At 51.4% G+C, this 16,013-nt stretch overlaps 1 protein-coding gene across 1 annotated transcript in view; it reads left to right on the top strand.

Moving 5' to 3' along the window:
- Window positions 1-12,313: 12,313 nt before the first annotated feature.
- TET3 (tet methylcytosine dioxygenase 3) overlaps window positions 12,314-16,013 on the top strand; it is a 121,042-nt gene continuing 117,342 nt past the window's right edge. Inside the window, exons 1-2 of the mRNA XM_034953404.3 lie at window positions 12,314-12,561; window positions 13,385-14,111. Of these exons, the coding sequence (XP_034809295.1) occupies window positions 13,809-14,111 (303 nt within the window). The 5' untranslated portion in view covers window positions 12,314-12,561; window positions 13,385-13,808. The remainder of the gene's footprint in view (window positions 12,562-13,384; window positions 14,112-16,013) is intronic.

The following is a 16,013-nucleotide window of genomic DNA, read 5'->3' as shown; positions in this document are numbered from 1 at the left end:
GAGGAATTCCCAAGACATTTTAAGCTATGGTAATACAACCTCACAAGGAAACAATTTAGATAAGAATATTTATTTGGAAGTAGACATTCTGGTGTGTTTGTTAAAAGTGCAAAGGCACATTGTCAGGAGAACAAGGTTTTGACTCCTGGAGACCAGCCACTTTTCAAAGCAGGAACGACCAAATGATCTGAACCAACCCAGATCTATCGGCTGCTGTCCCCTGCTCATGAGCCCTCTGGCTAGGACTGCCCCAGGCATCCACGTTTGAGAGCACCTGCCTAAAAGATCTGCAAATCAAATCAAATTATAAGGTGGACAGTTTTGAAACAAACCTGCTTATTTGCATCTGCCCCAGTGTTGTCAAGGATATTCCACTGATCAAAAGTCATTGCTACAGTCTGAATTTCCAGGTTCTAACAAGAGTACATTTGTATATGCTTTCTATTTCACACACTACTTCCTCATTTATCCTCTCCTCGAAGCCACAACTCTTGTGGTAGACATTAAATATTCTCATTTTACAGATAGACACACAAAGATTCACTTAAATTATGTGCCTAAAGGACCACTTACTAGGCTTGAAACCAGGTCTTGCCGTTCCTCCTGCAGCAGCTCCTCCAACAGGCCACAGGATCCTAAACTCCAAAACTCCTGATCACTCCTGCAAGCAGTTGTTCCCAGCCTGGCTTCACATTGGAGTCCCCACGCCTCGGGGCATGACCTGACATTGCCAAAGACACCATGGGGTGGGCACCAGGTCCATACGACCAGAATCTCTGGAAGTGGGGCCTTGGCATTGGTATTCCTCAAGTTCTCCAAGTGATTCCTCTGTGAAAAGTCTTGGTCATTCTATTAGAGAATTATCAGAATTTGCTTCCTTCTCTCTCAAAGACCTACTTAAAGGCATTGATGGTCCACTTGTCTTCTTTTTCAAACATAATTCTCTATTTTTCAATGATAGGAATGCTACTACCTCTTTGTTGTAGAAATTTTAGGGAAAAAAGGTATTAAGAAAAAAACAAAAATAATCCAGAGACCCAATGTTTATATTTTGATATATTTGCTTCCAATCCTCGTGTATATTTTATGTAATTTTTTTGAGACAGTATTTTGCTCTGTCACTCAGGCTGGAATGCAATGGCACAATCATGGCTCACTGTAGCTTCAATTTCCTGAGCTCAAGAAATCCTCTCATCTCAGCCTCCAGAGAAGCTGGGACCACAGGCACACCCACCATGTCCAGCTAATTTTTTTTCTTTTTCTTTTTTTTTTTTTTCTTGTAGAGATGGGGTCTCCCTGTGTCGCCCAGACTGGTCTCAAACTCCTGGGCTTAAGTGATCCTCATGCCTTGACCTCCCAAAGTGTGGCAATTACAGGTGTGAGCCATGGACCTGGCCTTAATCATTCTTTAATGTGAACATTTAAGTTTATTTTAATTTAATTTTTTTTGCTGTTATAAGTCCTCCAAGAAGATCCTTGTACTTAGATCCTTATAGTCTTTGCAAAACTGAGTATTTTTATTTTGTGATCTGCCAGTTTGCTATAGTTATTCATTAATAAAGTTTTTATTTTATTTTATTTTTCAGATGGAATCTTGCTCTGTGGCCCAGGCTGGAGTGCAGTGGCACAATCTTGGCTCACTGCAACCTCCGCCTCTCAGGCTCAGGCAGTTCTCCAGCCTCAGCCTCCCGAGTAACTGGAATTACAGGGGAACACCACCATGCCTGGCTAATTTTTGTATTTTTCTTTAGTAGAGACAGGGTTTCATTTAACCATGTTGGCCAGGCTGGTTGCGAATTCCTGACCTCAGGTGATCTGCCCACGTCGGCCTCCCAAAGTTCTGGGATTACAGGCTTGAGCCACCATGCCGAGCCTGGACATTTTATGTCTTTATTGGCCATTTGCATTCCTTCTTTTGTGAATGTTCACATCCTTTGCCTTTTTGTTCCCTTTTGAGTGTCCATCTTTTCTTACCTACTAAGTATATAACACCTTTCCTGTTCATTTGTTTTGTAAATATTTTTCCTCAGTTTATCATTTAATTTGGTTTGTTGACATACAAAAGGATTTATTGATTTTATGCTTAGAAATGTTCCTTGATGAGGTAAATTGTTACCAACATTTTCTTCTACAAGTCTCAATAAATAAATGCCTGGTTATATAGAAGCAGTTTATCTGGCTACATGGGATTTTATTGTTCTGGACTAAGAAACTGTCCATCTCCTGGCCGGGCGCAGTGGCTCACGCCTGTAATCCCAGCACTTTGGGAGGCCGAGGAGGGTGGATCACAAGGTCAGGAGATCGAGACCATCCTGGCTAACATGGTGAAACCCCGTCTCTGCTAAAAATACAAAAGAATTAGCCGGATGTGGTGGCAGGCGCCTGTAGTCCCAACTACTCTGGAGGCTGAGGCAGGAGAATGGCGTGAACCCAGAAGGCGGAGCTTGCAGTGAGCCGAGATTGTGCCACTGCCCTCCAGCCTGGGCAACAGAGCGAGACTCCGTCTCAAAAAAAATAAAGAAAAAGAAAAAAGAAACTGTCCATCTCCTACAGGAATCTGACTTGGAATTATCAAAACTACACTGCTTTTATGGTGTATGTTCCTTGAACTACCTTGCCCAATACAGCATAACGTAAAAAACATTTTGCAGGGCAAAACATTTTACAAAGCAAACAATATGGCATAGCCTCTCACAAAAGACTGCCCCACCCCAAAACTAACAAAGCCCATTTCCATCCTGTTTTGAAAAATAGGGTGGGTCTTAGGATAGTACCACTGGGCTCTCTCAGCCCTAGGGAGAAACTTTCCTTTAGCTCAAGTTTCTCCTGGTCAAGTGCTTCGGGGACAGGCTCTGCTCTTGAGTAGGGTTACTCTGGCATGTAATATTTGGGACATATGTATACTAAAAAATTATTTGTTGTTTATCTGACACTCAAATTCAACTGGAAGTCCTGTGTTTCTATTTGCTAAATCTGACAACCCTAATCCTGTGGTTTTTCTCTCAGTCTTAATGTTGGTGCCCTTGCCCCAGGAGTGCCCACAGGAAGCAGCAGACCTGGCAACATGCTGCATAAAGGAATTTACCTGTTTACCTTCAAAGAGGGTTCTCATGGCCAAGGGGCAGCCTCTCCCTTGTGCCCCTGAGACATTAAAAAACAAAAACAAAACAACAACAAAAACAAAAACACTGCATTTACCTTTTCTACACAGATCAGCCATGTGCTTATAAACCTAAGCTCTTCACCCAGACTTCATGGGTTGCTTCCAGGCTTCCTGCACTTCATTGTCCTTCTTCCTCTTTTTTTCTAGCAGCCATGAAGCTGCTCATGGGTCTATGGATCTGAGTGGCCACCATCACCTCGCTCACATGCCTTTGGTCCGCTGCATGCTCCTGTTCGAGTGGCCAATCTGTCAGTTCCCCTTTGGCCTCTTTCAGCTTTTAACACCCTATTTTCTATCTTACAGGTTTTTGTTGTTGTTGTTGTTGTTTTGTTTTTTTTTTTTTTTTGAGACAGAGTCTTGTTCTGTCGCCCAGGCTAGAGTACACTGGTGCTATCTGGGCTCATTGCAACTTCTGCCTCCCGGGTTCAAGCGATTCTCGTGCCTCAGTCTCCCGAGTAGCTGGGACTACAGGCACGTACCACCATGCCCAGCTAATTTTTGGCATTTTTAGTAGAGATGGGGTTTCATCATGTTGGCCAGGATGGTCTCGACCTTCTGACCTCAAGCGATCTGCCCGCCTCAGCTTCCCAAAGTGCTGGGATTACAGGTGTGAGCCACCGCGCCTGGCCTATCTTACAGATTTTTGATTCACTATAAATAGATTGTTTTCTAGAGGCTGGATGTTAAAATTCAATTTTAACATGGTTTGAGATGGCTGGGTGTCATGTGGATGTCCTAAAGAATGGCAAGAAGACCGAGACATCTGCTAATCACATCCCTCCCTGGTTTAGCAGATAAATAGTACAATGTTGAGAATACAGCGTATCTCCCCAGAATGATGCTGGTGTAACACCATATGACTCGATCTATTAGTGCAGGCATTTCCAAGAAGGCCTCTCCCAGCTCTACGAGGGATGCCTGTGTCCTTTTTATCTCTATCCTAACTAACTCTACCTTCTGAGGGATTTTAAAGCAGAGCTTCTTAATTATCAGGGTGCCTAGGAATCACCTGAAAGTCTTGTCAAAATGCAGATTCTGGCCAGGTGCAGTGGCTCATGCCTATAATCCCAACAGCTGGGGAGGCTGATGTGGGAGGATGGTTTGAGGCCAGGAGTTTGAGACTGGTCTGGGCAACATAGTGAGACAAAAAAATTAAAAATTAGTCCAGGGTGGGTAGCACACAGTTGTAGCCCCAGCTACTGAGGAGGCTGAGGCAGGAGAATCAGTTGAGCCCAGGAGTTGAAGCCTGCAGTGAACTATGATCAGGCCACTGCATTCCAGCCCGGGCAACAGAGTAAGACCCTGTCTCTTGAGGAAAAAAACAAAAACCAAAAAAAGTCTGATTCAGTAGCTCTGAGGCCTGCTGAGATAGTGCACTTCCAGAAACTCTCAGTGGTACCGCTGCTGCAAGCCCACAGACCAACCACACTTTGAGTAGCAGGAGTTTGAAACTTATATTCCTGACTGGCTACAGGATGGCCCAGACACTTCGTCATCTCAATTCCAGGACCCTGCCTGCCCACGCCCCGGAGGTCTGAATCAACGGCAACGAAATCTGTGTCTGTGAGAGGGGAGACTACAGAGTGAGGGGAAACTACAGAGTGAGGGGAAACTACAGAGTGAGGGGAAGGGAGGCAGGCTGAAAAGGGGAGAGCAGGAAGCCTGAGAAAGGGCACCAGTTCAGGACAGTTTAGTCTGGAGCTGGTAGGACCTAGTGTTGATTGAATAGGGAGGGAAAGAGAGAACAAGGGAGGCACTTGGCAAACTGTCTCCACCTGGGGAGGCTGGCTAGGGGCTCCTACTTAATATCAGATCTTATCCTGGGCACCTGAATGCCATTATATCTGATGACCCTCTGTAATACATAATGTCTGCATTGATTATTGTATATAGTTTAACTCTGGTTGTCATGGTTACCTATGGCTAGACTAGGGTAAGACCATTTCTCTGATAAGTGGGAGGAAGAATCAGGGGACTCAATGGAAATGAAAGTATAGGACAGTTTGAGTGCCTACTGTCCACCAAGGTCTGAGGCGGGACTTTGGCATAGGTTGGCTTCATTCGATCCTCTGCAAAGGAGTCTGCTTAGGAGGTATCATGAGTCCCATCTTTAGAGATTGGAAGGAGGCCAGGAGGGGGGAATTACCTCACCTGCAGTCAAAAACTGGTACACAGAGGAGCTGAAAATGGAACTCGAGGAACCAGCGGGAGCATCTCAGTGCATGGGGAAGGGGGAAGATATCGTGGGGGATAGGGAAGCACTACATCCAAGTGGGAAGAACAGGGTCTCTGAGGATGGGTGCCCCAGCACTGTCAAGTACCTACAAATGGGACTCAATCCTCACCCACAAAAGGCTATGAGGAAGGGAAGCCTTGAAGGTGAAAGGGGTTGATATCATCTTCAAGTCTCAAATGGGACAAGCAGGCTCCTACTTAGCAGGAGATGGGACAGAAACAACACATGGAAACAAGATCAGGGGACAAGCCAATTGAAGTTGAACCAATCTTTCAGGGATGCTCTGCTCTTTCTATAAAGCACTGTTCTGAATGGATTCCTATGATGTGTAGTTCAGGAATTTCACCACTTTTATACTATATGTATTTTCTGTGTTTCCCCCTCCCCCAACACACACACTTTTATTTTTTTTTATTTTTATTTTATTTTTTTTTTGAGACAGGGTCTCACTCCATTGCCCAGGCTGGAGTGCAGTGGCACAACTTTGGCTCACTGAAGCCTCAACCTCCCGGGCTCAAGTGATCCTCTCACCTCAAAGTGTGCACCACTGCACCTGGCTAATTTTTTTGTAAAGTTGAGGTCTCACTATATTGCCCAAGCTGGTTTTGAACTCCTGAGCTCAAGTGATTCGACTGCCTTGGCCTCTCAAAGTGCTGGGATTACAGGCGTGAGCCACCAGGCCCGGCTTGATATTTTGTTAAACAAGAAAATACTAACCTTGATTTGGTGTTAGAGTTTAACCAAGAGGCAGCTCATAGGACCTGGTTTCCCCCCCACCCCGGAATTTCAGGCTGTGACAGGGGCTGCTCCTGGGTCTGTCTGTGGGCGCTGTCAAAATGGACCTCAAATGGGATGTGTTCTTGCTGACCTCATTCATCAACTTCCACCTTCTCCGGGCCCCCTGGCACTACCAACTACCCTGTTGTTCTTCCAGAAACCTCCCTTCCTATGCCCTCGTCCTGTGGGTTTGACTTCGTAAATCTTTCTTGATACCTCTCTCCCTCCCCACCACCACTACCCTAATGGAGACCATCATTTTTGTTTTCTCACTTAGGTTTCTGCAACAGCCTTCTAGCTGCTCCCTCTGCCTCTATTCTGACACCCTCCTCTAATGCATTCTCTATATAGCAGCTGGCACTGAGTAAGATGTGGTCCTTGTCCACAGCTGAGGGGATGGGACAGACCCAGGCATACCTGTGATCTGATTGGTGGGCCCCTTACCCAATCTTGAGAGATCATCAAAGGCTTCCTGAAGTGTCACCTGAGTTTAACCAGGAAGGATGAGTGGGAGTTAATGGCAAGGCGGCAGGAAACGCCTCTGCTAAAGCTATGCTGTTTTAGAAGTTTCCTTTAGTAGGCAGGCTCCTTGTGTCATACACCCTGAGTACCTTCCTTTACTGGATTTCTTTCTCTATTTACAAACGAATTTCTACTCAGTTTGTCCCACAGCCACTCACCTCTTCTACTATGTTTCCTTCAACTCCTATTTTTTTTCACTTTAGTTTAAATCTCTGAACCTGCTCTAGTGCAAGGTATGACAGTCCTTTACACTAGGAATCTCTAATATGTGTCGCCAGGAGGGAGGAATGCTCTGGAAATGGGCAGTATGTGTAATTGCACATACCTCAAATATACACATATACATTCACACACTCACACACACTCCCTGTGTGTTAGTGCTGTTAACCAAATACTTCTGCTTATCCTTCCTACACATAGCAGGATTGTACTTATTGCACTTCCCTGCCCCCTTGTAACTTTCTTTGGCCAGTGAGATGACAGCAGGAGTGATGTGTGTCACTTCCAGGTAAAAGCTTTAAGAGCCAGTGCTAGATTTGCCCCATTCTTGTTTCCTGCCTTCAGGGTTGACGAGATGCATGTCCAGTTGCAGCAGCCTGGATGCCCGAGTGACTACGGGAAACAGAGCTCCTAATGACTCATAATGGACACATTTTGTGATTGAGAAATATACTTTTGTTATGTAAAGCCACTGTGATTTGGGGATTGTCTATTACTCCAGCACAATCTAACTGATCCTGACTGATACACCCTGTCAACCAAGGCTCAGGGGCACCAAGGCCTTTATCCCTGTTGGGTATTCCTTCCATTATGATGGGTACCCTTGCATTCTCCTTGCAAGTAATGAAGCCTATTTGATTAAAAAAAGTCAAAATGCAGTCACAAAACTAGTTATAAAACATGAGGACATTTGCGGGGCTATTTAAAAATGTAGTAGCCGGGCGCGGTGGCTCACTCATGCAATCCCAGCAGTTTGGGAGGTCGAGGTGGGTGGATCATGAGGTCAGGAGTTCAAGACCAGTCTCTACTAAAACTACAAAAATTAGCTGGGCGCGGTCTCAGGTGCCTGTAATCCCAGCTACTCGAGAGTCTGAGGCAGGAGAATCATTTGAACCTGGGCAGCAGAGGTTACAGTGAGCCCAGATCGCGCCACTGCACTTCAGCCTGGGTGACAAGAGTGAGACTCCATCTCAAAGAAAAAAAAAACCAAACCAAAACAAAAAACCCAAAAACGCATAGCATAGATATCCTACACGTGTCACACTCACCAATGCAGGTCCACAAGCAACCCACTAATGAACCTCCCTTTCCCTGAGAGCAAAACACCAGCTTCTGCCTGGTATCAGCTCTAGCATTCGTGGGCTAATTTCAGAGGTCCTGGATTGTAGGTCCTGGATTCTGACATGTAGTAGTGAATGACCTTGGACAAATTACCTCACTGAGCGCCAGTTCTCTTATCTGTAAAATGGTGATGATAATAACAACTATGTCATAGATAAGGAAAGTTAACATTTGCACATTTGTTGTATTTGCCACTCTGTGCAGACAGAAGGATAATGTGTGTGGAAGTGCTTTGAAAAGGGAAAGATCTATGCAAATATTAGTTGATAATATTTTTAGCCAATACATGACCAAAGAAGTAATACATCCAAAATCAAATAAACCTCCCAATACCTTCAGTCTTTAAAACCAAGCCCAGGTATGGATATCGGGATGTATTTACATTTCTGCAAAAGGTCCCCATACGCAAATCTCATTCTTAAATAAGGACAAATGACTTATTAGCTGAAGAGGAGAGAGGTCAAGTACCTCAGAGGAGGTTAGTCACATCAATCACCTGAGAGTTCAGCAGCATCCAACAGTGTTAGTTCCACGTGTTAACTTCCTGAAGAACCACAGGCTTGCACATCCAATTATGCTTCCTGTCCCTTTCCTTCCCCGTGCGGAATCAACTTCAGCTCATCAATGGGGAAGGAAAGCCTCCTTATTTCGCACCCTCCATGCTCCAGGCATCCAGGGAAATGCCCCTGCCACCCCTATCTCCCTTGAGTTCTTAGGGCTTCCTCCTCTAGCAAGGAGATTTCCCTTTCTAGTCCCGGGGGCAGCGGCACAGCCCGGCTCTGACCTCGCGGGAGCAGTCGCCTAAAAGAGGCTCCGCCCTTGGCCGCTTGGGGTGGCGCCCGCCAAACCCGCTCCTAAAAGGAGCCTCTCTCCCTCTGTCTGCTCTAAGCGCCTTGGGGGCCTCATCGCAGTCTCCACCTGGGTGCTGAACTTCCTTCTCCCCCGCTTGCTGTAGTCCAGTGCTGCTCTAACTTGATTTCACCTGACGGACTAATTAAAACAGATTGCTGGGCCCGCCCCCAGAGTTTCTGATTCAGTGGGGTTAGGATGGGGCCGAGAGCTTGCATTTCTAGCCAGTTCCCAGGAGATGGTGATGCTGCTGGTGCCGGGGCTCTCTTGGCGGAACCACTGCGTCTAGGCTAATGCAGCCCCAGGAAGGGCTCGCCCTATCCCTACGCCCACCCCCGCTGCTCTCCTGCCCTGAGCGCAATGTGAATGGGAATAGCCGCAGCAGCCCAGGAGGCTGGAGAACCAGAAGGCAGGACCTGAGGAGTTTAGGCTGTTTTATCTTGGGCGCCCCTGACCAGTTTGTGCAAGTCGTAAAGAAAGCAGGAAAGAAGCCTACGGGTCTTCAGTGTTACTGGGGTCTGTCATTCATTAGGGTCTACTCACCTCGTCTCTTCATTCAACACAGTGGTTGGTTGCTAGGTCTAGGGTTATGAGGTGAAAGACAGCGTGCTACCCTTCCAGGAGTTTGTAGTAACTGGGAAAGAAACATGCAAACCATTCCAGTGCCCAGCGCCGATGAGATAACTGTTCCTAGGCAGGGAGAGTCAAACTTCTGTGGAGGGAGAGTGGGTGGGGCTCTGGAATCATCTGAGCAGCTGGAGAAGGTTTCATGGAACTGGCACTTATGACTTGCAGGATGAGTGGGAATTTGGCAGGTACAAGGGGTAGCTGAGAAGGGGTGGGGTGGGAAGGGTTTTTCCCCAGGCAGAAGGAATGAGCAACAGGACTGCCGAAGTGTAAGGTTCCAGAGGCCGGGAAGATATGACAGGCAGCTCTCTAGCCTGGCTGGGTTCCCTCCAACCTCTCTGGCGGCGCCTTCTCAGCTCCTGTCCCTCATGGGCTGGTATTCCCTGGGGCTCTGTCCTGGCAGCCTTTCCCTCTCACTCTCCATATCCACCCCGGATGAGCTCCTCCACACCTGAGGCCTCGCTGTCTGCTCACTGATGGGGCCCAAATCTCAAACCCAGGCCTCACCCCCTCAGTTGCACACTCACTTTCACACGAATGTCTCCATCCCCAGGCATCCTTCCTTCTGCATTTTGTCACAGTGAATGGCACCAGCATTCACCCAGTTACCTAAACGAGAGGGCTTTATGAAATGACCCTCTCATAGATTGCTGGTGAAGAGTAAATGACACAGTAACTTGCTGGTGCCATTTACCCAGACAGAATACAAGAGGATGGCTGCTGGGCTCCTCTGAAAGTCCACAACTTACTAGCTGAGTGATCCTGGGCAAGTTATTTAATCTGTTTTCTTATCCATAAAATGGGTTTGATGATAGTACCTACCTCACAAGGTTGTCATATGGATTAAACAATATTAGTTGTTGTCATTCACTGAGCCCTATATTAAGTCTTTTACTTGGATTCCCTTGAAGATGGAGTACCTAGTCCAAGGTCACACTGTTACCAAGTGGCAGATTCAGGTTTGGAAGCCAGAGTTCTCTGGCTCCTGAGCCATCTTCTTCACCTCACTGTCACACTTTCTGAAAACTGTATACCAAACAGGGAAATGCCTATGGTACAATGTTAAGTTAAAAGAGGATGGCAAATTGTATAATCAGTGTGAGTAAATCCACAAATAGGAAAGGCTACAAGGAAATATAGCAAATGGTTAAATATGGTTGTAATTTGGTGATTTTTCCCCTCTAGTAATCTGTAGTCTCCACGTTTTCTTTATACACATTTTTTATTAATAAAGTTGCTTATTAAAAATATATTACATTAAAAACAATTACGAGTCTGCAACCTGTTACCCTGTTTGAAAATTACACTCTCTTGGTTTTTCGTCTCGGTTCTAGTCTTACTACCCTGAACAGAAACTCTTCAGTCCTCCCAAAGGCCATGGTAGGAAGTGGATATTGCAGCCATGTTCACCCCCACCCACTCCCTCGCTGACAACCTGGACCCTGGAGCAGGCTGTCAAAATCAGAGGGAAGTTCCAGATAGAACCTGGGCTGCTTTACCGCCTAGGGCTTTCTGGACAGCGCTACTTCAGATCAGTTACTTTTTTTTCTTTCTTTCTAAATAGCCGGCCGAATGCTCTTTTTCCAGTTCTGGCTGAGCTGTTAGCTGCAGCCGGGCGGCGACGCCTGCCAGGTACCTGGCTCCGTGAGCACCGCCCAAACTGGTCAGGCCAGTCCGTCCTGTGGCTGTTTCTGCCAGGACTCGCCCGAGTGTGTGTGTGCGCGTGTATGTCAGAGACCCACCCTGCTCCCCTGCAACCGAGGTAGGTGGAAGGCAGTTGCAGGCACCAGCCTGGCAGTCAGGCCAGATGGGTGGGGCTGAATTAATCTAACCTGGAATTTCAACTTGGCCTGCACAACAGGTGAGGGAAAAAAGCAGCAGAGAGAACGGGCAGTTTGGCAATTTGGAAATATTCCTGAGCCCTGCCCCTTACCCCCTGCCTGGAACGTAGCCCAGGGTGACTCTTCCAAGTGTCTGCGCCGGGTTTTAGGGCTTAGTCGCCCCACGGCCCCCTCGAGGCTGTCCGAGGCCCTCCTGAACGCTGTCCTCCTCAGTTACCCTCCGCGACGCGCCCGTTCCCCCTCCTCTGGGAGGCAGGGCGGGGGTATCGGATTAGTCTTTGTTTTCGACGCGAAAGAGCCGAGCGCGGCGCGGGGGAGGCTGGTGATGGCAGGGCCGTGGGGTCCACCTGGACAGGGCATTCGGTCGTGACCCCTGCGAGGGTGCCCTTAGCCTCTGCCCCCGAGCAACCCCTTCTTGCCGGCCAGGCTGACTCGGTACGCAAACGCGCGATGTCCCCCATTGTCCTGCCTCGGAATGAGCCAGCGGCAGCTGGGACAGGGGGGTCAGTCGGGCCCGGCGCTCAGGCCTCCCGGGGGCGCCGGGGCCGTCCCGGACCGATCTGGCCCGCAGGGAGTGGCAGGAAGTGGGGACACCGAGCGAGGCTCGGCCGAGGGCCTAGGCTGGAAGGTCCGCGTGCCCCACCCCGCCTCGCCGGCCCCGGCTGCAGCCCCGCCGGAGGGCGAGGGTGGCCAGCCCGAAGGGGGCGGCCGCCTCCCGGGAGGGCCGACCGCGTGGGTGGGAGCCACTGCAGGTGCAGAGAAGCGGCGGCCGGGCCGGAGCCTGCCCCAAGCCGCTCGCAGGCCGCCCACCCGACCCCTCCCCTCCGCGGGAACCACCCCCTCTCGCCCGGCCCGGGGCCCGGCCGGGCCGGCGGGGCTCGGCGGGGCCGCACGTGTGCGCCCTCCCGGGCGGGGGAGTCCCCGGGCGAGCACGTGCCGCGGTGCGCGGGGGGCGGGGAGTCCCGCGGACGCCTTCATTGCTGCTGCTGCTGCCGCCGCGGCCGCCGCTGCCTCTTCCTTCCTCCTGCGCCGTCCCCTCCTCGGCCCGGGCGGGGGGCTCCGCGCGCCGAGCTCGGTCGGGCCGGGCGCTCCGGGAGGCGGGCGCCCCAGGCGGCGGCGGCGGCGGCCGCGACGGTGGTGGCGGCGGCGGCGCGGGCCGGGAAACTTTGCCCCTTTGTGCGCTCCGCCCCGGAGGCGGCGGGCAGGTCGGTGCAGTCGGTGCCTTTCCGGCTCCGGAGTGGGGGAGGGGCGGCGGGAGGCGCGGGGGGCCCGGCCCGGGGGAGGGGGAGGGGACGGCCCGGATCCGGCGGGGGGCCGCTCCTCCGGTGCGGGGGGCCGGACTGGGGTGCTGCGGGGCGCTGTGCGGCTGAGCCGGGCGGGGGTGGCGGGGCGGGGGCGGGGGCTGCGAAGCCGCCGGAGCGGAGTGGCGGAGGCCCCAGAACAAAGGAGCCCGAGCGGCGGCGCGCGCGCGGCCCGGCCCGCGGCTCGAGCGCGCCCCCCTCCCCGCGCCCCTCGGCGGCGCGGGCCGCCCTCCCCAGTCGGGCTGGCGGGCTGCGCTCCGGCGGCGGGCGCGGCGGGCGCGGGCTGCCCCGGGCGCGCCCCCACCTCCAGGCCGCTTCCGTGCCGGGGGCGCCGGGGCAGTCCCGCCGAGCGAGGCTCTCAGCAAACTTTATTTTGAAAGCTCAGCTCCCTGAGGGAGGGCCCGGCGGTCTCCAGCCAGGGCGTGTGGGGGAATTTTGGTGAAACTCTCACCAGCCCGTGGGGGTGGGGAAGAGGGCAACTTTCTTAGAAATCTCACCTTGATCACCCCCTTGAATCCAGGGCCCCCAGCAGCCCTCAGGCCCGAGGCCGCCTCCCTCAGACAGGGAGCGGGTGCTGGGTGCGTCCTGCCTGAGGTTCTGGGCAGGACCTCATTTGAGCAAGCCCCATCTCTTCCCCCATTTTCTCTTCCCAGAAACAGGAAGAAGTGACACGTGAAAGTTGTCCCTGAGCCCCGAGTGATGCGCTTCCCCTTTCTGTCTTTTTCAGGCAGCACTGCCTTCTCCAGCGTCCAGACCCTGGAGGAAAAATACCAGGAGAAACTGCTCACTCAGCTCTGCCCCCACCACACCCCTACCTGCTCAACTCATGCCTGGGTCCAGGGTGGGTGAGGGTGAAGAACCCACCGGGCCAAGATGATCCCTTTTCTGAGGGCTGCTGCTGGTGTCCTCCCCCAGATCCTGGGCCCCAGCAGGTGGGAGAGTGGCCCCCTACGGAGTCCGATCAGACTGCTGCAGAGGAGGTGAAGAGGGGTTGAGAAGAGGCATCCATCCACGAGACTGAAGCCACTTGCCTTCACCCTTGTAGACTCTTGACTGTTCTAGGCGAGAAGGACCTGTTGGTGGCCTTTGGAGGTGGCAGGAAACGACTGTGGTTCTGCCCCAGCACCTATGCCCCCACCTCTGGCAGCATCATGAGCCAGTTTCAGGTGCCCCTGGCCGTCCAGCCGGACCTGCCAGGCCTTTATGACTTCCCTCAGGGCCAGGTGATGGTAGGGGGCTTCCCGGGGTCTGGGCTCTCCATGGCTAGGAGTGAGTCCCAACTCCGAGGGGGTGGAGATGGTCGAAAGAAACGGAAACGGTGTGGTACTTGTGAGCCCTGCCGGCGGCTGGAAAACTGTGGCGCTTGCACTAGCTGTACCAACCGCCGCACGCACCAGATCTGCAAACTGCGAAAATGTGAGGTGCTGAAGAAAAAAGTAGGGCTTCTCAAGGAGGTAAGCCGGCCCTTGCTGGGCTACCCTGTTCCTTCCTCGAGGGCACGGTGATCACGGGGGTCTTGTTCAAGCAAGGCTCGTCCAGTTGAGTCCATTCTCTCATTTCTGATCCTCTTGGTCCTACTTTAAGTAGGAGTGTAACTGACATGTTTGGACTCCTTTGCAGGGCTGACAATTTGTATGAGAGTAACTGGGTAGAAGGGGGATCTGAGCTAGCACCCTCATCTCTGATGTTTGCATTTGATGCGGAACTGTGATGTCTACCTTTACCTCTAGAAGTTTCTTGTCCTGCTGCTTGAAGCCTCAGATGTTGTATTTCAAGCTCATGCTAATGCTTGGATGACTTGGGCAGTGAGGGTGTAAGATAAGGGATGGAGGCTGATGGATTTGGAGACAAAGGTTTGGATTGACGGGGTGGTTTTATGATGCCCTGATGGAGTGGGATGTTTCTTTCATCGTTTTTCTCAGATGGCCAGAGAGCCAGTTGAAACTGTTTGGGAATCTAGTGACGAACTGATGTTTTGGGTTCCCCTATCTTAGTTCTTCTTGCGGTCAAAAACTTTATTTCTGTGTTCTCGGGACCTGGCACAATTCCTTGGCAGGTAGTAGGCACTCAGATACTAATTGCATGAATGGATGACATGCTTTTGAGACACTGTCAACCCCAGGGAGGTGTACTCCCTTTATTTCGGGTAGTAGGGTGGAGGAGGGAAGGAGATTTGGGGTGAGAGCAGGCAGGGTGGGAAGGAATGGGAGAGACCATGACCTTGCATTGGCCGTCTTTCCCTCCCATTATAGTGGCGGACTGCCGGCTTGAGGTTGGTGACAGCCGCGACAGCAGAGAGTTGGCAGAAGTAGGGCTGAGCGAAGTTGAGCAGCTTAGGAGGAGCGGTGTAGCCGCTGAGGTCGCTCCAGGCAGTAGAACTGGCGCTGGACAGAGACGGAGGCCTGCGCTGTCTTCGAGCTCCCCCTGGCTCTGCCATTCATTTGTCCAAGGGCCCAGACAACTCGGGCCCCCTCTCTGGGCCTGTCTTTTCCTTGGGGGAAGTGGAAGAGTTGTACTTGATGGCTTTCAAAGCCTCTTCCAGCTGGGCTGGGAGCTGCTTGCTTCTGAGGACTCGGGTCCCTGTGGCTGGCGTTGGGCTGGCAGCCTGTGCTCTGGGTTTCCCTGACCGCTGAGTGCAGAGCCTCACAGCGAGCTGGTGGGGCTGGTCCCGTGGCTAGGAAAAAAGATTCAAGTGTTGAGGACAGGGACGTGGGGTTGCTGGATATTTCTGCCCCTTCTCACCTTGTCTTGTCCGTGCCCTGTGGAAGCTGTATGTCCTGACCCAGGGACTGCAGACTCGGGGCCCTGTTTCCCCTGTTTCTGGTTAAAGCAGACATCTGGATCACATATGCAGCCCCCAGCCCCAGCCTGGGAGACTTCTCTGTTGCTGGTGTTGGGGGTAGTTATCGTCCTGCTGGCCCAGTGCCCCATGGGTCGCTACTGAAAGCAGGGTGTTATGAAGCGGGGGAGGCTTTACTTCTGGATGTAAGAGCTGGTGCTTTGGTGTAGGGAGGAGCTGCTGAGTCTACTTTGCAAAGCTTGATTCCTTTGCGCCTTTCCTTCTAGCATTCCTTTTCTTCCCCAGCCCCCATTATCTTACTCGGTTCCTCCCATAATTAAACGGGAGGAATGAGGATGCTGAGCTTCCTGGGCTAGATGTTCTTGGAAGCAGTGGCCCTTGTGAACTAAGTTGAAGTGCTGCTTTTGGCAACAACAGAACATACCTGAGTGAAAGGGGCTGGGAGTGAGGCCAGGACCTTGTCATCCTGTGTGTAAGCTGTCGGCCCAGGCTGCCGGGTGGTCTTGGTTAAGATATCATGGATCTGGGGTGGCTGAGGCTTAGAGACACCCCTGCT

Source organism: Pan paniscus, chromosome 12 (genome assembly GCF_029289425.2).
Source record: "Pan paniscus chromosome 12, NHGRI_mPanPan1-v2.0_pri, whole genome shotgun sequence".
NCBI lineage: Eukaryota > Metazoa > Chordata > Mammalia > Primates > Hominidae > Pan > Pan paniscus.
Note: the sequence above shows the minus strand (reverse complement) of the source record. Positions and strands in the feature narration are given on the sequence as shown.